Below are 24344 nucleotides of genomic sequence, written 5' to 3'. Positions count from 1 at the left end.
TTGGCAAACCAGGGCACTACTTGTTTTTATTTTTGTGCAGAAAGTCCCTGAGCTAAGAATAGATTTTACATGTTTGAATAGTTGAAGCAAAAACAAGAAAATAATATTTTGTGACATGTGAAAATTATATGAAGTTTAATTTTAGTTTTTATAAAGTTTTGTTAAAGCACAGCTATGCTTATTTGTTTATGTATTGTCTATGGCTATTTTCCCACAGCAAGGTCAAGTTGAATAGTTGTGACAGACTGTATGCCTTGCACTTTTAAAATATTTACTATTTGGCCCTTTTCAAAAAGTGTGCTGATCCCTGGATGAGACTGTTAGCTTTCATATGTGCCAGACACTGCTAAAAGCTAAAGTTATATTTATGTCATTTATTTTTCACAAAATCCTGTGAGATAGGAACTATTATTTTCATTTTCAGTACAAGGAGGCTGAGGCAGGGGAGGTGACCTAACTTAGCATAGATCTCATAGCTAGTAAGTTAATTCTTGACTAGTTTTCATTCTTAGCAATCTGAACTCTTAATACTTTTAAATAATACGCTAAATAATTTAGTACTAAAGATTTATTTCAGGCAAACTGATCATATCACTGGAAATTTACTTTTTCACTTTCATTTTTTTTTTCTTTTAAGAAATGAGGGTGATGGGGCGCCTGGGTGACTTGGCTGAGCATCTGACGTCAGCTCAGGTCATGATCTTGCAGTTTGTGAGTTTGAGCCTTGCATTGGGTTCTCTGGTGTCAGTGCAGAGCCTGCATTGGATCCTCTCTTTCTGCCCCTCCCTGGCGTATGCCCTCTCTGTCTCTAATAAGCCTTTAAAAAAATGAGGGTGATATTTACTAGCTATTTACTAGCATTTGTATAGATGTAGATATTTTATAGCTTTTTACCTGTATCTTTAAATTATTTTTTTAATGTTTTATTTATTTTTGAGAGAGAGAGAGAGAGAGAGAGAGAGAGAGAGAGAGAGAGAGATGGCGTGATAAGGGGAGGGTCAGAGAGAGAGGGAGATACAGTATCTGAAGACAGGCTCCAGTCTCTGAGCTAGATATCAGCACAGAGCCTGACGTGAGGCTCAAACCCACAACAGTGAGATCATGACCTGAGCCAAAGCCTGACGCTCAACCGAGTGAGCCACCTAGGGCCCCCTTACCTGTATCTTTAAATTGCATCACTGATGCAACTATGAATTATTGCTTTGTAAATCTTATGTACCCATTTCCTTGATCATATAAACCCAAAATACCTAGTAAATATCTGGAAGTCTATTTATGCTACATAAAAAAAGAAGAACACGTCACAGAAAGTTAGTAAATGGGTTATGTACAGTAAAATATACCCAAAATAAGATAATGGCATATGAATATATTAGAAATGAGCATACTTAAAAGAAACTAGGAAAAAAATAACTTTTAGTGGGCATAACTGTAAACTCAGAGAAAGGAGTTGCTTTCTTATTTAGACTTGGGTATATAAAACATTGAACTACATTTAATTATTTTGAAAGACTTCTGTCTATCAGGAGAAGTTATGTGATACAGTGATTTAAAAGCACAGCTTATGGAGTTAAGCATCTTGGGTTTAAGTCTGTTTTGCCATTTGCTAGTTGAGTGACATGGGACAATACATTTTTCAGAGGTAAAATGAAGATAATAATAGACCTTCCTCATATGACTCTTGCAAAGATTGAATGAGGTAATAAATATTAAGCTTTTGAAAAGTTTATGGCACCAAGCAACTGATAAATATTAGATATTATATTGGTTATCTTTTGCTGCCTAACAAACTCTTCCAAAACTTAGTGGATTTAAAACAGCAACCACTTTATTTGCTTATGACACTGTGGGCCAGCAATTTGGGCTGGACTCAGCCAGGCGGTTCTGCTGCTCTTGCCTGAGATCACTAATGTGGCTGCATTTCATCTGACAGGTTGATGAGGGCTGGACAGGTTGATGAGGGCTGGAAAGTCTAATATAGTCTCACATGTCTTTAAGTTGGTATTGGTTGTCAAGAGGGGTGCATTGATTCTCTTTTCTATGGCCTCTTGAGCAGGCAAGCTTGGACTTTTTCATATGGCAGTCTAGAGTAGCAAGAGCGTAAGAACTAAAGCTGCAAAGCCTTGTATCAGAAGGCCCTTAAGACCACCTTCAGGTTGGATGTTTGCTAAGACTCAGAGGACTCAGCATCTAGTTGTGCCCACACCTCTAATTTATTACAGCAACAAGATGCTAAAGAAAATCAACAAAGAGAGAAGCTACATGGGGAGAAGGTGAGTGAGGCAAAGTCCTGGAGAGTTCAGGCATAAGCTTACGAAAGATGCTCTTAGTGGAGTCACACAGGACATGCTTAAGTCCTCCAGCAAAAAGTCATGACAACCCATTTGAAATATTGTCTATCAGGAAAGTTTTAGAGACTCAGTGCCCAGGGTACTGATGTAGGCATCCTCTGTGTTCTAAAATTCCAAACTCAGAAAGAAAGCACTGTGTTGAGTATAAACGATATTATTTGTATAAACGTTTTAGTCACAGTGAGCCACTCTTAGTGGAAACCCTCCTGAATTCTTAAGTTCCCAGGTGCAGCCAAGGGCCAGCCTTGTAGGCAGGACTTTCAAAAGATAGATATCAGGAGTGCTGTAGTAACTTTTCCTGCATGGGCCTTTTGAGATCTAGGCTTGGAACTCCCATGATATCATTCTTGCCATATTTACTTGGTAAATCAAGTCACTAGACTGACCCGTATTTCAAAGGGTAGAAAAATAGACCATCTCTTTTGGGACAATGTAGAGGTGGGAAGAAATTGGCCTTTTTTTTTTTTTAAAGAGCTCTCTTTACTACACAAATTACCGTTTATCTCAAAAACAAATATAACAAATATTTTGAAACTCCTGCTTTAATTAGCTATGTCCGTGTCCATAATTATGTTTGTAGAATTTACATATCTGTTTTGTATGAATTTTCAGATTGAAGGTTGGATTTTGTTATTTCAAAAGATTTGGCTTAAGAAAACTAAAGGAGAGGAAAATATGATTGGGCAGAAGTTGTATTGTTCTGTTTTCCTAAATTTAATTAAAAGGATTCTTAGTAAACATGAAATGACCTCTCATTCACTACTTATTTTTCTCTAACTCTGCTTTCTTACACATGTTATATATTAGTTTCTAATTAAAATAAAGCTTTTTAACATTGCATTCTATCCTACTTTCAGAGGATGGCTGTGCTTAATCAAAAGTCTATCTTGGATATGATTAAAGAGTTCAGAAGGAATTGGCACATTCTTTGTGAGTCTGAGAGAACTACTGTTTGTGGTGCAGACTCCATGCTCTTGGCATTGCAGCTTTCCATGGCAGAGAACAACAAACAGGTTAGTAGACTATATTTAGGTCTACTTATTTTCTTAAGTGAATTTTGGTAGCTGCTCATTTTAATTATATTAATTTCTTTCCAATATATGCTCTCGTATGATAATACCAATATACTGCTTTCAAAAGTGCCTCTGTATATGTATGTCAGAATATTCCAATGGATTTGAAATGATTTGCTTCAAAATTAAGGACTTCTTATGTATAATTTAATGTAGAACATGCACATTCAATGTTTAATTTGAAATCTTGAGATAAACATGCAACTATTATTATTATGGTTAAAAATATTTGTATTTATGACTTCTTTAAAAAGTTCTAGAAGACACTCATAAATAATATTTATTTTAATGTAATTGAACTATTTTATGACTAATTTTGTACTCTGTGCTATAGATTGAATATTCTAAGCCAGGTTATGAATCAGAATCACTTAGGAAGGTTTACAAACAATATTGGCTTCTGTACTCCAGTCTTGGAAATTCTGATTCTTCTCATCTTCACTGAGACTCTGGAAGTTGTCTATTTAAAATCTTTTCTTAATTTGATTCTTATGTAGTTGGCTTGGACCAAACTAGTGTTTGGAATGAGCTGTACTTAAAGGTGTTCAGATGAGAGAAGGATGAACATAGGCTGGAGTGGTAAGAAAATGATTTAAAAATTTTGGATTTTTGGTAGTATACTTAAAGGAGTTAAAGGAGGGGGAAGTCTTTGGATCAGAAGGTTTTATAGAAGGGATGAAGGAAGGGAAAAGTCAGTTAAGCATCCAGAGGGATTAAAGTCTTGATGGTTTGAATAGAATAAAGAGAGTGTCTCCTTGTAGGAAGGGTAGAATAGTTTCAGTGGCCCTGTTGGGCAAGATAGTGAAATGACGTTCTGATGAGTTATTTTAATCTGTTATGTCAATAGTTCCCAGATTTTTAGATTTCATATACCAATAAAATTTCCAAAAAAGTATTAGACCTTGACAGATTTGGGCATTTCTCACATTGGCAAATAAGGCCATCGAGAAAAACTATTTACTAGAACCATCATTTCGGAAAAGGAAGAATATTTTAACACCTAAAAATTAGGAATTGTATAATCTTAAAACAAGGGATAGTCTTTATTATACATGATAGTTGGAAGTTTTGCGTGTTAAAACACGCATATATTTTGGCGTATATATTAAGATAAACTTTGAACATAGATTTTGACAAAATTCTGATATAGTCATTCTTTTAATTCTGACATAGTCATTCTTTTAACAAATTTGAGTTTTTACTGTGTGCTAGATGTTATTCTAAACATTCTAAGTGGGGCAGCTGGGTTGGTTAAGCATCTGACTTCGGCTCAGGTCATGATTTCACAGTTCGTGAGTTCAAGTCCCACATTGGGCTCTGTGCTGGCAGTATGGAGTCTGCTTGGGATTCTCTCTCTCTCTCTCTCTCTCTCGCTCTCTCGCTCTCTCGCTCTCTCGCTCTCTCTCTCTCTCCCTCCCTCTCTCCCTCTCTCCCTCTCTCCTTACCTCTTCTCCATTTGCATGCGTACATGTTTTCTCTCTCAAAAATAAAAAAATAAACTTAACATTCTGTCAGCACAGAGCCTGATGCGGGGCTAAAACCCACGAACCATGAGATTGTGACCTGAGCTGAAGTCAGATGCTTAACTGACTGAGCCACACAGGCATCTAAAGTTTTAACATTCTGAAGGAAATCTTTGCTCTTACAACATTAATCTTCTAGTGGGAAGTGACAGATAATACTCTAATAAAAAAGATATTTAGTATTTTAGGTCAAGTACTCGAAAGAAAAATAACACAGACTTGCAGGTTAGGAATGTATAGAGTTTGATGTAAAACAGGTCTTGCAGTTTGAAAAAGGATGGTCGAGGAAGGCCTCATCTACAAGTTGCCATTTAAGCAAAGATTTGAAGAGGGAAAGAAGGAACTAGTCATGGGGATTTTTGTGGGAAGGGACTACCAGACAAAATGGAGGGAACTTCCATTTTTGATGGAAGGGCCCTGAGGTGGGAATGTGCCTGGTGTGTTCAGGGAACAGGAAAGAGGCCAGTACCGCTGTTTATATAAATGTTAAATGTCAATTTCTTCCCTTTCTTCTTCCCTTCCCTAGGTTTTTTTTCTTTTCATTCCCCCTCCCCCCTTTTTTTAGCTTCTATGTGCCAAGCATTGTGATCAGTGTTGAGGTTAAAATGATGAGTAAAACCTGGCATGGCTCCTGCCTAGCTTATTACCTAGTAGGTGAGGTAGATGTTTAGTAGAGAAAAATACAAGTAAATGTAAAACTGTGGCTATGAGAAGAGGTATATGAGGCCGTGAGACCAAGGAGTTGACCTGGTTGGAGAGATCAAGTTGAAATGTAAAGGAAGAAGAGAGTTAACTAGGCAGAGTGGGAGGCAAGATGATGAGGATGAAGGAACAGTATGTGCAGTGGCCCTGGGCAGGAGACGGCAGGTGGAGGTTGAGGAAATGCAAAAGAACCAGGGTAGCTGAAGTGGTGGTGGTGGTAGTTACATGACCCATTTGTCTGTTTTTTTATTTTTAATCATAGTTATTATTAGAAATCAATTTTATATAGGTATGTTGAAAAAAATGGAAGTAGCTCTTTTTGGAGTTTGTGTTTAAAAAAAAAGTTAAACTTTCAGAAAAGTCACAAGAATAGTACACTGAACTCTTTTATGCCCTTCACTTAGATTCACCAATTAATATTTTGCTGTTTGCATCATTCTTTTAATATTTTCATATGTGTATATAATATAAATATATAAATACAAATATGTATTGCACACATACATACGTATTATTCATATTTCTCTGTGTGAACCATTTGATGGTAAGTAGCAGGCACTCTTGAGTCTTTATCCCTAGACACTCTTGGTGTTGTACATTTTTAGATTTTGACAAATATATAGGACATGTGTCCACTTCTATAGTATTGTACAGAATTGTCTCCCTGCACTAAAAATGCTCCACCTATTTATCCTTCCCTCTTCCCAACCCCTGGCAACCACTGATCTTTAAATTTTCAGCATAGTTTTGCCTTTTTCAGAATGTCATATAGTTGGAATTGTGAAGTATATACAGCCTTTCAGATTGGCTTCTTTTACTTTCTTTCAGATGTATTTATGGTTCCTCCATGTCTTCTCATGGCTTGATAGCTCATTTCTTTTCAGTATTGAATAATATTCCACTGTATGAATGTATCAGTTTATCCATTCATCTTTTACTTTTCTTCCAAGCAATATTTAATAAAATAATCAGTATTTAATAGGTTTTTTATTTTCAGTTTAATAATTATTGGGTTCTCTGTTATCATCTTTTTTTTTTTTTTAAGATTTTATTTTTAAGTAGTCTCTACACCTGATGTGGGGCTCAGACAACCCTGAGATCAAGAGTTCTGTGCTCTACCAGCTGAGCCAGCCCCTGTAACCGTCCTCTCAATTTCCAAGAACTCTTTTTTGTTCTCTCTCTTTGAAATTTTGTTCCGTTCTTCCTGCAAGCATATACTATTTCTCCGTTGAGACTATTGATGATTCCTTTTTGTTGAGGTTTTCTTCTTGTGTAATGTTTCCTCCAAGTTTCTTGTTTTACTAGTCTTGTTTGAGAATAGTTTCCTTTCTTCCTACTAGAGACTTTCTTCATGATCCTTGACCATCCATGTACATTTAAGTGGAGCACCAAAATGCTTACTGGAAACTCTTCATGGAGTGTTAGGGTTTGTCAATCTGATTTGACTGGGCTATTTGGCTGGGGGACATTTGATGCCTATCTCTTTAGGTTATCCCTTTTAGAACAGTTTTCTCAGAAAAGAGTCTTCTTTGCTCCTGCACAAATAGTGTAAAGTTGAGCTGCCAACATGTTGGGTGCTTGAAAAAAGAATCAACATTTAGAATATAAATTGTCATTTGATTCTTATTGTTTGCATTTGGATACTATTGTTTTCAACTGAACTATTCAGTCCAAGAATAAACCCCCAATTTTCTGCCAAAGTAGATAACTGTTCTCCCCTTTCTTAGCAGAAATTAATTATTAGGCAGAGTCTAAAAGAAGATTATCCAGAAAGGTAAGCACAGTACTGAGGCTACTTCAGAAATCTCTTCTCTGGGGGTGCCTGGGTGGCATCTGACTCTTGGTTTCTGCTCAGGTCATGATCTTACATTTTGTGAGATTGAGTCCCGTGTTGGGCTCTGTGCTGACAGTGTGGAACCTGCTTGGGATTCTCTTGCCCCCACCCTTATCCCCCTCTCCTCTTCTCTCTCTCTTTCTCAAAAATAAATAAATAAACATTTTAAAAAAGAAGTCTCTTCACTGGCAAGTATCTTCATCATCATCTTTTGCTGGGCAGATTTTTTTCTAGTGGACATGGTAGGACTTGTTGACCTTTAGATCATTTATGTATTCATTTATTTATATTATTTATTTATTTATGAGAAAGAGAGAGAGAGAAAGAGTGTGTGTGAGTGGGGTAGGGTCAGGGAGAGGGAGAGAGAGAATTTTAAGTAGGCTCCATGCCCAGTACTGTGCCTAACCCAGTGCAGGCCTTGCTCTCTCATGACCATGTCATGTCATGAGTAGACATCATGACCTGAGCCAAAATCAAGAGTCTGAAGCTTGACCAAATGAACCATCCAGGTGCCCTGCCCTGTAAAGACTGTTGACCTTTAGAGGCTTTGACTTTTTTGGAAGGGTGGGCAGGGAGGGTCTCTGATGCAACTTTCCACCTTACTTATGCTTAAGTTTGTCTCCTAAACTTTGTGATCAGGGTTCATAAAAACCAGCTTTGTTAGTGTCAGGAAATAGTAGTTACCCGGAAATACAGGCCCCACCATTCACATACCCCTCTATATTGGCACTTTTCATTGTTTTTGAGCTTCTGGGTTTTTATTTTCATTTTTTTTTAATTAAATTTTAGTTAACATACAGTCCAATATTGGTTTTAGGAGTAGAATTCAGTGATTCATCACTTACATACAACACCCAGTGCTCATCACAAGTGCTCTCCTTAATCCCACTCACCCATCTGCCCATCTCCAACCCACCTCCCTCCATCAACCCTCAGTTTATTCTCTATCATTAAGAGCCTCTTGTGGTTTCCCTCTCTTCCCTCCCCTCCCTTCCTTACCATATGTTCATTTGTTTTGTTTCTTAAATTCCACATATGAGTGAAATCATATGGTGTTTGTCTTTCTGTGATTGACTTAATACACTCTAGCTCTATCCACGCCATTTCAAATGGCAAGATTTCATTCCTCTTTTTTTTAATGTTTATTTATTTTTGGGAGAGAGAGAGAGGAAGAGAGAAATCAGAATGTGAGCAGGAAAGGGGCAGAGAGAGAGGGACACACACAATTCGAAGCAGGCTCCAAGCTCAGAGCAGTCAGCACAGAGCCCCATGCAGGCCTCGAACTCATGAACCACGATATCATTTACTGAGCTGAGGTTGGATGCTAAACCAACTGAACCCCCAGGTGCCCCAAGATTTCTTTTTTTTTTTTTGATGGCTGAGTAATATTCCAGTGTGTATGTGTGTGTGTGTGTGTGTGTGTGTGTGTGTGTGTGTACACCAGATCTTTATCCATTCATCAGTTGATGGACATTTGGGCTCTTTCCATAGTTTGGCTATTGTTGATAATGCTGCTATAAACAGGATGCATGTACCCCTTTGAATCTGTATTTTTTATCCTTTGGGTAAATACCTAATAGTGCAATTGCTGGATTGTAGGGTAGTTCTATTTTTAGCTTTTTTTTCCAGAATGTCTATACCAGTTTGCATTCCCAACAACAGTGCAAGCGGATTTTCCTTTCTCTGTATCCTCGCTAACACCTGTTGTTTCTTGTGTTGTTAATTTTAGGCATTCTGGCAGTGTGAGGTGGTATCTCATCTGGTTTTGATTTGTATTTCCTTGATGATGAGTGATATTGAGCATCTTTTTAATGTTTATGTGTTTATTTATTTTTGAGGGGGTTGAGGGGAAGGGCAGAGAGAAGTCAGAATCTCAAGCAGGCTTTGCATTGTCAGCATAGAGTCCAATGTGAGGCTCACCAACCTGAGATCATGACCTGAACTGAGGTCAAGAGTCAGACATTTAGCCAACTGAGCCACCTAGGTGCCCCAATAGAGCATCTTTTCATGTGTCTTTAGCCATCTGGATGCCTTTGTAAAAGTGTCTATTCGTGTCCTCTCCCCATTTCATAACTGGGTACTTGTTTTTTGGGTGTTGAGTTTCATAAATTCTTTATAGATTTTGGATACTAACACTTTATCAGATACATCATTTGCAAATATCTTCTCCCATTTAATAGGCTGCTTTTTATTTTACTGATTATTTCCTTTGCTGTACAGAAACTTTTTATCTTAATGAAGTCCCAATAGTTGATGTGTTTTTGACCTTTTGTAATTTACTTTATGGACAACTCAGTCATGAAAAAATATTTTCTTATGTTCTCTGGTAGTTTTAGGTATTTTATATCAGGAGGGGTTTTTCTGCATATCCACTCAGGCAGATTTCCCTGTTAATGTGTCTATTTCAAAATTATAACAGATGGTATACATTCTTTCTGCCTCTTATTTTCAAGACCTCTTTAGGTATGATAGAAAAGTTGATCTAATTTATTCATTTTAACAATCATCCTTTGTGTGACTGACACATATAACCATTGATGGACCTTTGGGTTATTTCAAGTTTTTTTGTTATCATAAATAGTTCTGCATGGAAATGAGAGGTCTGTGCATGGAACAAGAGTTTCTCTAGGCCCCCTACACTGCAGGTCATATGATACATACATTTTTCTTGATAGTTTATTACCAAGTTGGTTTCCATATAACACCCAGTGCTCTTCCCCACAAGTGCCCTCCTCCATGAGCATCACCCCCCCCTCCCTTTCCCCCCTCCCTCTTCAGCCCTCAGTTTGTTCTCAGGATTCAAAGGTCTCTCATCATTTGCTTCACTCTCTCTCCCCAACTCTTCCCCCCCATTTCTTTTTCCCATGGTCCCCTGTTAGGTTTCTCCTGTTAGACCTATGAGTGCAAACATATGGTATCTGTCCTTCTCTGCCTTATTTCACTTAGGATGACTCTCTCTAGGTCCATCGATTTTGCTACAAATGGCCAGATGTCATTCTTTCTCATTGCCATATAATATTCCATTGTATATATAAACCACATCTTCTTGATCCATTCATCAGGTGATGGACATTTAGGCTCTTTCCATGATTTGGCTATTGTTGAAAGTGCTGCTGTGAACATTGGGGTACATGTGCCCCTATGCATCAGCATTTCTTTATCCTTGGGTAGATCCCCAGCAGTGCTATTGCTGGGTCATAGGGGAGTTCTATGGATAGTTTTTTGAGGAACCTCCACACTGTTTTCCAGAGCGGCCGCACCAGGTTACATTCCCACTAACAGTGTAGGAGGGTGCCCATCTCTCCACACCCTCGCCAGCATCCTTAGTGTCTTGATTTGTTCATTTTAGCGACTCTGACTGGTGTGAGGTGGTATCTCAGTGTGGTTTTGATTTGTATTTCTCTGATGCTGAGTGACCCTGAGCATCGTTTTATGTGCCTATTGGCCATCTGGATGTCCTCTTTGGAGAAGTGTCTATTCATGTCTTCTGCCCATTTCTTCACTGGATTATTCGTTTTTCAGGTGTGGAGTTTGGAGAGTTCCTTGTAGATTTTGCATACTAGCCCTTTATCCGATATGCCATTTGCAACTATCTTTTCCCATTCTGTCGGTTGCCTGTTAGGTTTTTTTTTTTTTATTGTTTCCTTTGCAGTGCAGAAGCTTTTAATCTTGCTGAGGTCCCAATAGTTCATGTTTGTTTCTGATTCCTTTGCTTTTGGGGATGTGTCGAGTAGGGAATTACTGGGATTGAGGTCAAAGAGGCTATTTCATGCTTTCTCCTCTAGGGTTTTGATGGTTTCCTGTCTCACACTGATGTCCTTCATCTATTTTAAGTTTATTTTTGTGAATGGTGTAAGAAATTTGTCCAGTTTCTTTTTATTTATTTATTTATTTATTATTTATTATTTATGTATTATTCTTTTTCCTTTTTTTAATTATTATTTTTTAAATAGTTTATTGTCAAATTGGTTTCCATATAACACCCAGTGCTCTTCCCCACAGGTGCTCTCCTCATTTACCACCACTTCCCTTCCCCCTTCCACTCCCCCTTCAATTCTCTGTTCGTTGTCAGTATTCAATAGTCTCTCAGGTTTTGCGTCCCTCTCTCTCCCCAACTCTCTTTCCCCCTTCCCCTCCCCATGGTCCTCCATTACGTTTCTCCTATTCTCCTGTTAGACCTATGGGTGCAAACATATGGTATCTGTCCTTCTCTACCTGACTTATTTCACTTAGCATGACACCCTTAAGGTCCATCCACTTTGCTACAAATGGCCATATTTCATTCTTTCTCATTGCCATGTAATACTCCATTGTATATATATACCACATCTTCTTGATCCACACATCAGGTGATGGACATTTAGGCTCTTTCCATGTTTTGGCTATTGTTGAAAGTACTGCTATGAGCATTGTGGTACATGTGCCCCTATGCATCAGCACTTCTGTATCCCTTGGGTAGATCCCCAGCAGTGCTATTGCTGGGTCATAGGTGAGTTCTATCGATAGTTTTTTGAGGAACCTTCATACTGTTTTCCAGAGCAGCTACACCAGTTTACATTCCCACCAACAGTGTAGGAGGGTGCCCGTTTCTCCACATCCTTGCCAGCATCCTTAGTGTCTTGATTTGTTCATTTTAGTCACTCTAACCGGCGTGAGGTGGTATCTCAATGTGGTTTTGATTTGTATTTCCCTGCTAATGCGTGATGCTGAGCATTGTTTCGTGTGCCTTTTGGCCATCTGTATGTCCTCTTTGGAGAAGTGACTGTTTATGTTTTCAGCCCATTTCTTCACTGGATTATTCATTTTTCAGGTGTGGGGTTTGGTGAGTTCCTCGTATATTTTGGATACTAGCTCTTTATCTGATATGTCATTTACAACTATCTTTTCCCATTCTGTGGGTTGCCTATTAGTTTTCTTGATTGTTTCCTTTGCAGTGCAGAAGCTTTTTATCTTGATGAGGTCACAATATTTCATTTTTGCTTTCATTTTCCTTCCCTTTGGGGATGTGTCGAGTAGGAAATTGCTGCGGTTGAGATCAAGGAGGCTGTTTCCTACTTTCTCCTCGAGGGTTTTGATGGTTTCCTATCTCACATTCAGGTCCTTCAGCCATTTTGAGTTAATTTTTGTGTATGGTGTAAGAAAGTGGTCTGGTTTCATTCTTCTGCATGTTGCTGTCCAGTACTCCCAGCACCACCTGCTAAAGAGGCTGTCTTTTTTCTATTGGATACTCTTTCCTGCTTTGTCAAAAATTAATTGGCCGTACATTTGTGGGCCCAGTTCTGGATTTTCTATTCTATCCATTGGTCTATGTGTCTGTTTTTGTGCCAATACCATACTGTCTTGATGATGACAGCTTTGTAGTAGAGGATAAAGTCTGGGATTGCGATGCCTCCCATTTTGGTTTTCTTCTTCAATATTACTTTGGCTATTCAGGGTTTTTTGTGGTTCCATATGAATTTTAAGATAATTTCTTCTAGCTTTGCGAAGAATGGTGGTGCAATTTTGATTGCGATTGTATTGAATGTGTAGATTGCTTTGAGTATTTATGACATTTAAAAATTTTTTTAAAATAGTGACATTTTAATAATGTTTATTCTTCTGATCCATGAGAATGGAATATTTTTCCATTTCTGTGTCTTCTTCAGTTTCTTTCATAAGCTTTCTATAGTTTTCATCATACAGGTCTTTTACATCTTTGGTTAGGTTTATTCCTAGGTATTTTATGGTTTCTCATGCAATTGTGAATGACATCCTCGAGGTGGGATCAGTTTCTTGATTTCTCTTTCTGTTGCTTTATTTTTGGTGTATAAAAATGCAACCGATTTCTGTACATTGGTTTTGTACCCTGCGACTTTGCTGAATTCATGGATCAGTTCTAGAAGGGTTCTGGTGGAGTCTCTCGGGCTTTCCATGTTGAGTATCATGTCATCTGTGAAAAGTGAAAGTTTGACTTCTTCTTTGCCAATTCTGATGCCTTTTTTCCCTTTTGTTGTCTGATTGCTGATGCTAGGACTTCCAGCACTATGTTAAACAACAGTGGTGAGAGTGGACATCCCTGTAGTGTTCCTGATCTCAGGGGGAAAGCTCTCAGTTTTACCCCATTGAGGATGATATTATCTGTGGGCTTTTCATAAATTGCTTTAAATGTGTTTAAGTAAGTTCCTTCTATCCTGACTTTCTCAAGGGTTTTTATTAGGAAGCGATGTTGTATTTTGTCAAGTGTTTTTTCTGGATCTATTGACAGGATCATATGGTTTTTATCATTTGTTAATGTGATGATTCACATTGATGGATTCGCGAATATTGAACCAGTCCCGTAACCCAGGAATGAATCCCACTTGATCATGATGGGTAATTCTTCTTATGTGTTGCAGAATTCTATTTGCTAATATCTTGTTGATTATTTTTGCATCTGTATTCATTAAGGATATTGGCCTATAGTTCTTTTTTGTTGTTGTTGTTGGGTCTCTGTCTGGTTTAGGAATCAAAGTGATATTTGCTTCATAGAATGAGTCCTGAAGTCTTCCTTCCATTTCTATTTTTTGGAATAACTTGAGAAAGATGAGTATTAACTCTGCTTTAAGTGTCTGGTAGAAGTCCCCTGGGAATCCATCCAGCCCTGGGCTTTTATTCATTGGGAGATTTTTGATAACTGCTTTGATTTCTTCACTGGTTATGGGTCTGTTCAGATTAACTATCTCTTCTTGTTTGAATTTTCGTAGTGCATGTGTGTTTAGGAATTTGTCCATTTTTTCTGTGTTGTCCAGTTTGTTGGCATATAATTTTTCATAGTAATCTCTGATGATTGCTTGTATTTCTGAGGGATCTGTTGTAATAGATCCATTTTCATTCATGATTTTGTCTGTTTGGGTGTTCTCTCTTTTCTTTCTGAGGAGCCTTGCTAGAGGTTTATCAATTTTGTTTATTTTTTCAAAAAACCAATTCTTGGTTTCATTGATTTTTTTTCAACTGCTTTTTTGGATTCTATATTGTTTATTTCTACCCTGATCTTTATTATTTCTCATCTTCTGGGTTTGAGGTACTCTTGCTGCTCCCTTTCTAGTTTCCTTTGGTGCTCTGTTAGAGTTTGAATGTGTGCTTTTTCTAATTTGTTGAAATAGGCCTGGATTGTAATCAGCTTTCCTCTTAGGACTGCCTTTGCTGCATCCCAGACCGTTTGGATTATTGTATTTTCATTTTCATTTGTTTCCATATATTTTTTCATTTCCTCTCTAATTGCCTGATTCGCCCAGTCGTTCTTCAGGAGGGTGGTTTTTAACCACCACATTTTTGGAGGTTTTCCAGACTTTTTCCTGTGGTTGATTCCAAGTTTCATAGCATTGTGATATGAAAGTGTGCATAGTATGATCTCAATTCATTTGCATTTTTGGAGGGCTGTTTTATGACCCAGTATGTGATTAATCTTGGAGAATGTGCCATGCGCACTTGAGAAGAAAGTGAATTCCCTAGCTTCAGAATGCAGAGTTCTAAATACATTAATTCCATCTGTTCTAGTGTGTCGTTCAGGTCTATTGTTTCTTTAGAGATTTTCTGTCTCGTTGACCTATACATTGTTTTAAGTGGAGTATTAAAGTTCCTTGCAATTAGCACATTCTTATCAATGAGATTGTTTCTGTTTGTGATTAGTTGTTTTATGTGTTTGTGTGCACCCGAATTTGGCGCATAGATGTTTATAATTGTTAGCTCTTCCTGATGTAGAGACACTGTAATTATTATATAATGTCCTTCTCCATCTTCAGTTACTGCCTTTACTTTAAAGTTAATTTTATCTGATATAAATATGTCTACTCTGACTTTCTTTTGGTGTCCAGTTGCATGGTAGATATTTCTCCATCCCCTTACTTTCAATCTGAATGTATCTTCAGTTCTAAGGTGAGTCTCTTGTAGCAAATAGATGGATTTTGGTTTTTTATTCATTCTGCTATTCTGTGTTGTTTGATTGGAGCGTTCAGTCCATTTACATTCAGTGTTATTATTGAAAAATATGAGATTAGATTCATTGTGTTCTCTGTGTATTGCTGTCTCTGGTGTCTTATATTCCTTGCTATATTTCTCTCATAGAGTCCCTCTTAGGATTTCTTGTAGGGCTGGTTTGGTGGTGATGAATTCTCTCAACTTTTGTTTATTTGGGAACACCTTTATCTCTCCTTCTATTTTGAATGACAGGCTCACTGGATAAAGGATTCTTGGTTGCATATTTTTCCTGTTCATCACATTGAAGATTTCCTGCCATTCCTTTCTGGCCTGCCAAGTTTCAGTAGATAGGTCTGTAACCACTCTGATAGTTTTCCCTTTGTATGTTAGGGCTCTTTGATCCCTAGGTGCTTTCAGAATTCTCTTTATCCTTATATTTTTCCAGTTTGACTATGATATGTCATGCCGAAGGTTGGTTTAGGTTTTTTCTTAGTGGAGTTCGATATGCCTCTTGAATTTCATTGTCTTTCTCTTTCCCCATATTAGAGACATTTTCGTTTATAATTTGATCCAGCACCCGTACAGGACCTTTTTCTCTTTCTTCCTCTTCAGGATCTCCTGTGATACTGATACTCTTCTGTGTGATTTTATCACTCAGGTCTCGAATTCTACTTTCATGCTCCTGTATCAATTTCTCTCTCTTTCTCTCTGCTTCCTCTTTTGCTATAACTGTGTCTTCTATTCACCTATTCTCCTCTCTGCTTCTTCAGTCCCTGCACATGCAGCCTCCATTTTATTATTCACCCCATTTATAGCCTTTTTTAACTCATCACAGCTATTTTGAAGGTTTCTAGTCTTTGTATCAATATCTTCTCTGATGGCTTCTATGCTTTTTTCAAGCCCAGTGATTAATTTTATGATAATTGTTCTAAATTCTTGTTCAGTTATGTTGCTGTGCCTGTTTTGAGCACTTCTGTCGCTATGTTTTCTTCCTGAAATTTCTTTAGAGGAGAGTTCTTTTGTTCTGTCATTTTAGCTGACTTTCTGTCTCTTGTCAGTTTTGAAAGCTCATTCTGCACTGTATGCCTGTAAGTATTGCTCTATTAAGGGAGGCTCTTTGACTGTCCAGGGTCTGTCATTTCAGATGTTCTTTTAATGGTGTCTCTTGATTTCTCTTGTTGTGCATGTGATTAATATATTTCCTTACTCAGTGATATTTGGGACTTTCCACTATGAGTGCTTTCACTTATTTCTTGAGGTAGCCCTGAAAAGGAAAACAGACAAACACACAGGGAACAGAAGCACTGACAGATCTGGTAAACAAGCAAACCAAATGGGAAAGGAAGAAAGGGAGTGGGAAAGAAAAGAGAGGATAGGAAAGGAGAAAAAAAAGCCAGGGGGACAGAGACAGCCAATGATAAAGGACAGTCTGAGAGATACCACCTCATGCCAGTCAGAGTGGCTAAAATGAACAAATCAAGAGACTATAGATGTGAGGGTGTGGAGAGACGGGCACCCTCCTACACTCTTGGTGGGAATGTAAACTGGTGTAGCCGCTCTGGAAAACAGTGTGGAGGTTCCTCAAAAAATTATCAGTAGAACTCCCCTGTGACCCAGCAATAGCACTACTGGGGATTTACCCAAGGGATACAGAAGTGCTGATACATAGGGGCACATGTACCCCAATGTTCATAGCAGCACTGTCAACAATAGCCAAAACATGGAAAGAGCCTAAATGTCCATCACCTGATGAGTGGATCAAGAAGATGTGGTATATATATACAATGGAGTATTACATGGCAATGAGAAAGAATGAAATATGGCCATTTGTAGCAAAATGGATGGACCTCGAGGGTGTCATGCTAAGTGAAATAAGTCAGGTAGAGAAGGACAGATACCATATGTTTGCACGCATAGGTCTAACAGGAGAACAGGAGAAACGTAATGGAGGACCATGGGGAGGGGAAGGGGGAAAAAAAGTTGGGGAGAGAGAGGGACACAGAGCCTGAGAGACTATTGAATACTAAAAACCGATTGTTGAAGGGGCAGTGGGTGGGAGAAGGGAGGTGATGGTAATGGGGGAGGGCACCTGTGGGGAAGAGCACTGGGTGTTATATGGAAACTAATTTGACAAGAAACTATTAAAAAAAAAAAGACATTAAAAAAAATCCCTGCAGAGGGGAGAGATAAGATGAGATAAACGAAAAAATATCTGGATAGTAAGAGTTGATCTTATCACAGCAGTGCATAAATAATGGTCTTTTTCAGACTCTAGGGGGGAAAGGGAGAAAAGGAGGAAACAGGAAAATAGAAAAGAGAAAACAAGGGGAAAATTATAAAAATTAAAAAATAAAAAATAATGAGAAAAGAAAGAATAGAAAAAAAGTAAAAATAGCAAGAAAAGAAGAAATCAACTCTCCAGCAAGGATGGGCATGGTTCAATGTAGGTAGGTTGGGTCTCAGGGCTGGTCTTTGAGGCCCCGCCTTGGTGGATGTGGCAGAAGAATGGCGGTGCCACAAAGCCCCCTCAGACCATGCGTTGCCAGCCACTCTCTTGAGTCCAACCTTGCCATGCCACCGAGAGGTTAAATTGTTTCAGTTTTCTAAGTTCTGTCTGGTTTCTAAATCCTAGTCTACACACTTTAATGCTTCCACCATGGTTAAAATGATCTCTGGTAGTTGGGCCGCTTTCTGGCCGGGATTGAGCAGGGTCCCTGGGTCCACTTGAAGTCGGCAGGCTGCCGAGCTCCCGGGAGACCTAGCTCGCTGAGGGGACGGATTTCTCTCCTTGCACCCAGCGGCTACACATGAAAGTTTGTCTCTCCGCCATGGGCTGAGATCTCCCCTCTCCAGCAATCACACTATGGGCATTTCAGCCTTGCCTTCTCTTCCCCTCGGCTCTGCATCGCCCCGCACGGCCATCCCACGCAGCATCCTGCACGGTGGGTTCGCGCCCGGCCCTCCACGGTTCTGTGCCACCCTACATTGAGGCAATTATTAAGAATCATTATTATATAGTAATTGAGCATTTTGGAATTAAACAGACCATGTTCATATCACTTTTTATTGTTTGTTTATGAGAATTTTTGAAACAAATATGTCAAAATGCTAAATAAAATGTTCTGTGAAGAAAATTTAGGTTTCATTGTACAAATTTTGATGTATTGAAATACTCAGGTCAAGTCATTTTTTCTTCAGGGCTTGTCTGTGTAGCACTCAGTCAGGATCTTTTTCTACTTATTAATTTTCTACTTGCTCATTCGCTGAATTCACAGCAAAAGTTCAGACTCTGGGTGGGAAAGAAGAGGAGAGGTGAATTGCAACTGAGATTTTCAGTTTGTGTATGTGTGTGCACACGTACAGTGGAGATGGTGGGTCACAGTTCCGTTTGACTCTTCCTCTCCATGTAGCATTAGCTCAGGCAACTCCACCTGTCCTGAGACTTCTGGGTATTCAGCAATATGAAACATACATGCCTGCAGGTGCATTCGTAAGGGATAGTCATAAAAAGATAGAGTTGATTGTATATATGCTTCACCTGTATTTTTCACTCTGAGCTCTGTTTTGGTTTTTAATTCTCTGAAGTTTGTCTGCTGGGATGTTTGTTTTCTTAGTTGCTTTAATTGGGATAAAGAAAAGGTACAGTAAGAAAGAAAATAATCTTTGAGTTTTAGGTTTTGGGAATATTTGCTGAGGGGAAGTTTTTTTAGCTTAAATCATCTGACCTCTAGGAGTTTTATAAACTGCTAAAAGATTTAATTTATTATAGATTCATTGAGAACCATATGGCAAATGTATATGACTTTTATTAGATTGCAAATAGTGTTTTAGCTTTTCCTTTCTTTGGGATTGGCTTCATTATTTGAATCTGTCTGACAATTACATTATACATGCTATTTTTCACATTAAATAGCCTTAAGAACATTACACATGTTTCAGTGGATGAAACAAAGATATTAATTTTATCACTTCATGGAGAGTCAAAGCCTGTATTAACTGTCAGATTTGAAAATGACCTAACATTGGCATAACAAATAAGAAGAAACAGTTTTTGCAGTTCTATTGCATTTGTCTAATACTCCCCTCAACATTTATTTTACTTTGAATAAGAAAAGAGAAAGCGAACTGACATGTTTTTATCCCCTACCATTTATCAGGTGTTATTTAATCTGTATAATCTCATTTTGTAATCAAGGAAATGTACACACCGGGATTTCAGTATTTTACCTAACATCACACAACTAATTAATAGGTATTAGGTATTAAGTAGACCTATTATCTTTTCTCTTTTAATAATAACAAAAATTCCAGGTAGTTAAAAATGGAAGGTTTATTTAAATTTTTGAATAACTATAAAAATAACTGCAGTAAAATATACAAAGTATAGTGCTCTGAAAAAGTAGAAGTCATTTTTTTCTCATTTTATTCTTATGAAATACAATCCTTCTTATGTCCATTAGAGAATTAAAGCATTGTCCATCTTGAATTTCCTTCAGATATTAGCCAGCTGGCCTGTTTTCCTAGCAAAACATTTTCTGATTTGACCACAGGCTCTCTGAATCAGTTGTTACTGGTTTGAATAATAGAATATGCTATCATGGTGGGCACCTGATCACGAAAACTGATATCTGGAGTACATTTTTATTTGGATTTAAAATGTTTTTACAATCCCAGTATAAACACTGTTAATCTAGTCAAAACCTTTTCTCACAAGATCAAGAGTTTGCATAGTTTAACTAGTTATAGTCAACAGAATGAGAATAAATTGTACATTTGCACTAGGCATAATTTTAATGTATTTTTAGTATGAGGAATATCATGCCAAAATAGTTTTAGGAATTTTTGAGATAAAACAATTTACTTTTGAAACTCTAAATAACTGGATTTATTTAACTTAATAACCATTTGAAAATTTTATTATGTGATTTTTGTGGGATTGGGAAGTAAGGTATACAATTTTAGATTCAATGCTGAGAATTACAAATCTGTTTTACATTTGAGTTATAGATTCAAGGTTTGAGAGTGACTTTTTTTTTGGTTTTTCATTGAATTGATTTCATGAAATATAATGAATTTTTATAATTTTGATATAACAGGTCCCTCCATGGATAGTAAGGGTAATTTTCTTAGTTGTTTCCATGCAGATGAGTAAAAAGTAAATTATTTTAAGGCAGTTTGGGCATATTATCTTAAATTTGGATGGTAACTAGAAAATGTGGCTGATTTTTTATAAAAAAATATAGATTTGAAAGAAATATAAACATTAGAAAATAGTGTATTATTTGGCTCTATTTGATTCTTGTTATTCTTCTTTGGCTGAAGATGGGGTTAACAGTTGTCATTCCAGTGAATTATAGTTTTATTTAAATATCTACCCACCTTTCAGTGCAATTAATGCAAAGATCTTGGTGTTATCAGAAACTGCTAATATATTAAGGGAACTTAACTGTGGAAGAGAGAGCAACCTAATACATTTCACAAAATCACATATGAATATTTAAAAATATTTGTTACTCATGTTGCTTTGGAAAGGAGTAGTTAGAACTTTTTACTGAATTAGGGCTGGCGTATTTTGGAGTACGTCATTATTAATATGTGAGATATTAAGTGGGAGCAGAATGCAGTCAAGTAAAAAAAAAACTTCAGTATGTCACTGGCATAATGTATCATGTTGATATAGAAGAAGAGAGACAAAGGACAATTTTGCCTGATCAGGAGCATCCAGTAACTTATAGAAAGAAACCTTGATTTTTTAGAACTTGTTTATAGTTTAGTGTGTTCATGAGCAGGGAAGAATCAAAATTATTTTTCTGACTCAAGGTTTTAGCACTGTTATTTTGTCTTCTGTGAAACAGTAATGATAAAAACAAAACAAAACAAAACATGATTTTTAAATATTTAGTTTTTATGATTGTGTTTTAAGACTAACAGTTGGAATAGTATGGTATGGCATTGACAGTTTTGAATAAGAGATTAAAAATACATTAGCTAGAAGAGCTGAAAGGAACTAAGTATTAACAGAATGAAATGTTTTCCTAGTCAGTAGTACAGGTCATGCCCCCCCCATTCCCTGACTTTGGGAGGGAGAAATTTAGTGAAGAATGACTATATATTTGCCAATTTTGTCATGCACAAACTTGTCATAGTTTATATTTTATAAAACCTTCAAAATCATTTTTTTTTATATTTGGTTTTAAAATTACTCCACAGTTCAATTTGGATATTCTCTTCAAATCCACAAGAATTTAACGTAGACTTGTATAACAAAATTCAGTTTGTACTTCCCATCTCAATTATAAGTTAATGAATATTCTGGCATCCAAGTTTATTTTTTAATTTTTAGTATTTTCTCTTTCAGCACAATGGAGAATTTACAGTTTCTCTCAGTGATGTCTTATTGACCTGGAAATTCTTCCTACATGAGAAGTTGAACTTACCAGTTGAAAATATGGAAGTGATTGACCATTATGAGGACATTAGGAGGACTTACGATGATTTCTTAAAGAATAGTAATATGTTAGATCTGATTGATGTTTATAAAAAATGCAGTGCTTTGATTTCTAGTTGTGAAAATAATGCCAACATATTCCCTGTAAGTATTTTTTAAGTGAATCTTAAATGAAAATTTGGCTAGATTTATTTTTTATTTTAAATTATGGTGTCAGCATTTATAGTAACTTGATAAATGGAAAATTTAGCTACCTGTAAGCTAGTTATTACTGGAAAGAAATATTTTGGTGATAAGTTTTGCTAAAATTTTATTGTTTTTTGGTTGAAATATAAGAACAGCTCTTATAAGATGAAAAAATTTTAACAAAGAGATCAGTCCCAAATGCATGATTTCTTTTTGAATTCACATCAAGGATTGCTTTTCTATTTTACTTTCTTTATTTAATGTGCATCTGTTCATTTTGGCATACATTGTATAAATTATGACTCTTTCTGTGGATTAATAATATTATTTTACTGGGATGGGATGTCATTTTGTGAGGACAGTATGATTCAGTAAACATGAGGTAATACACTATTCCTTTTTTTAACATATACATGTATTCATTATTTTTTTTATTGAATATGCATTTTAAAATTAATGGAATGTTATCCTTTGCAGTTTGGTTTTATCTACATTAGAATTGATAAACTGTTTTTAGAATTATTTGGAAGTACCTAGTTTGTCTTAAAGTGTTGAAATATTTTTCTTTATTTTAGCATTTACTGAGTGCCAATAAGGTAGTAATTAAATAGTAGTAATAACTAAATAATCGTAGATTTATTTTATTTTTTAAATTAAAGTTTATGTATTTATTTTTGAGAGAGAAAGAGACAGTGAGCAGGGGAGGAGCAGAGAGAGGGAGATAGAATCTGAAGCAGGCTCCAGGCTCTGAGCGGTCAGTACACAGCCCGATGTGGGGCTTGAACTCACGAACTGCGAGATTGGGACCTGAGCCGAAGTCACATGTTCAATCGACTGAGCCACCCAGGCACCCTGTATTTTCTAAGATGTTAAAATATTTTATAAATATTTCTGTCTGATACTTGGGAATAGTGTTTTGGCTGCTTTGAATAGAAACTGCCACAATAACAGTGGTTTAACAAAATGGAAGTTTATTTCACTCTTCTATAAAAGGTATCTAAAGGCAGGAATCTGGGACTGATGTGATAGCTCTGTGATTATCAGATACCTAGGCTTTTTTTGTCATTCTGCTCTTCCATCTTAGTTCTTAACCTCTGCCTTTAAGGTCCTTTGTGATTGAGACAGCTGTTAGAGCTCCGGGTCCCATACTAGCGTTCCTTGCATCAGGAAGTAGTAAGGGAGCACAGTATTTTTCAGACATAGCTCTTTTGCTTCTGTGTCCTTGCCCAAAGCCTAGTCTCATGGCCACACCAAGATGTTAAGGAAGATGGAGAATATAGTCTTTTTTTCCTGCGTAACATGCCAGAATAAAAACAAAATCTCTGTTGCTGAGGAAGAAGGGGAGAGTGGACATTGGCAAGCAGTTTGCTGTCTTGGCCTCACTGGGCTATAATGGAACACTTTGCTCTGTTGTAATTTCCTAAGACGCACATGCATACCCACACATACATACCCACACTATGGTAAAGACACTTGTGAGGGAAGGTAGTTTTTTTTTTATTCCTTCTTTACCTGTTTACCTGTTTATTTGCTTGTAGAGATGATTTTTGACTACTTTTCACATAATTTAGAGAGGCTAATCAAACATAGTATTGGATTCTAAGAACAACAAAGAGAGTCTTCAATGAGCCAATGAGAGTCTGGTCTGCCTGAGGTTTTGGGGCATGTTGTTTTCATCTTATCCTTTGCCCCTAAGTATTCTAACAGCCTCTTCAATTAAGTGAATGAGACATATTGGTCTGCATTAGAGGAAGTTCTGTGTCTCCAGATAGCAACACGTTCTTCTGCAGAACATCAGGAGTGGGGTACAAGCTGCTAAGATGATCGTGTGTGAAGTTGAAAATTTTCTGCCTTTAAAATGAAAGGTTTGATCTCTGATACTTGTTTGCTCTAGGAAAATTTCCAATGAGAAAAAAGTGAGCAGGAAAACATATCCCTAGATCCATTCCTCAAAAATGCACTAAATATAACCTTAATTTATGCTAAAAGTGTCTTTAAAGATACATATGCTCATGTGTCTTATTTGTTTTTGTTTTATTATAACCTAAATAAGGCAGGAATTATGAGGAGTTAAGATAAAGGTAAGACAGGGAAGTTCTGGGTACCTGATAACTTGAACAATGCTCCTTTCCCCCATATTTCATACATTGCAATTCCTCACCTGGAGAACAAGGATGCAGGACTGTGGACATCTGGAGCATACAAGGCCTTGGATTCTAACTAGAGTTTAAGTAGAGACAGTTGGTACAGACTTTGCTGGCCCATGAATTGAGCAATTATCTGGAGGACATC

The 24344-nt window shown here is 37.1% G+C and overlaps 1 protein-coding gene across 1 annotated transcript in view; it reads left to right on the top strand.

Moving 5' to 3' along the window:
- PARPBP (PARP1 binding protein) overlaps positions 1 to 24344 on the top strand; it is a 65728-nt gene that overhangs the window by 977 nt on the left and 40407 nt on the right. The window contains exons 2-3 of the mRNA XM_029954342.1: positions 3209 to 3364; positions 21777 to 22010. Coding sequence (XP_029810202.1) covers positions 3209 to 3364; positions 21777 to 22010 — 390 coding nt within the window. The remainder of the gene's footprint in view (positions 1 to 3208; positions 3365 to 21776; positions 22011 to 24344) is intronic.

The sequence above is a fragment of the Suricata suricatta genome, chromosome 10 (assembly GCF_006229205.1).
Source record: "Suricata suricatta isolate VVHF042 chromosome 10, meerkat_22Aug2017_6uvM2_HiC, whole genome shotgun sequence".
NCBI lineage: Eukaryota > Metazoa > Chordata > Mammalia > Carnivora > Herpestidae > Suricata > Suricata suricatta.
Note: the sequence above shows the minus strand (reverse complement) of the source record. Positions and strands in the feature narration are given on the sequence as shown.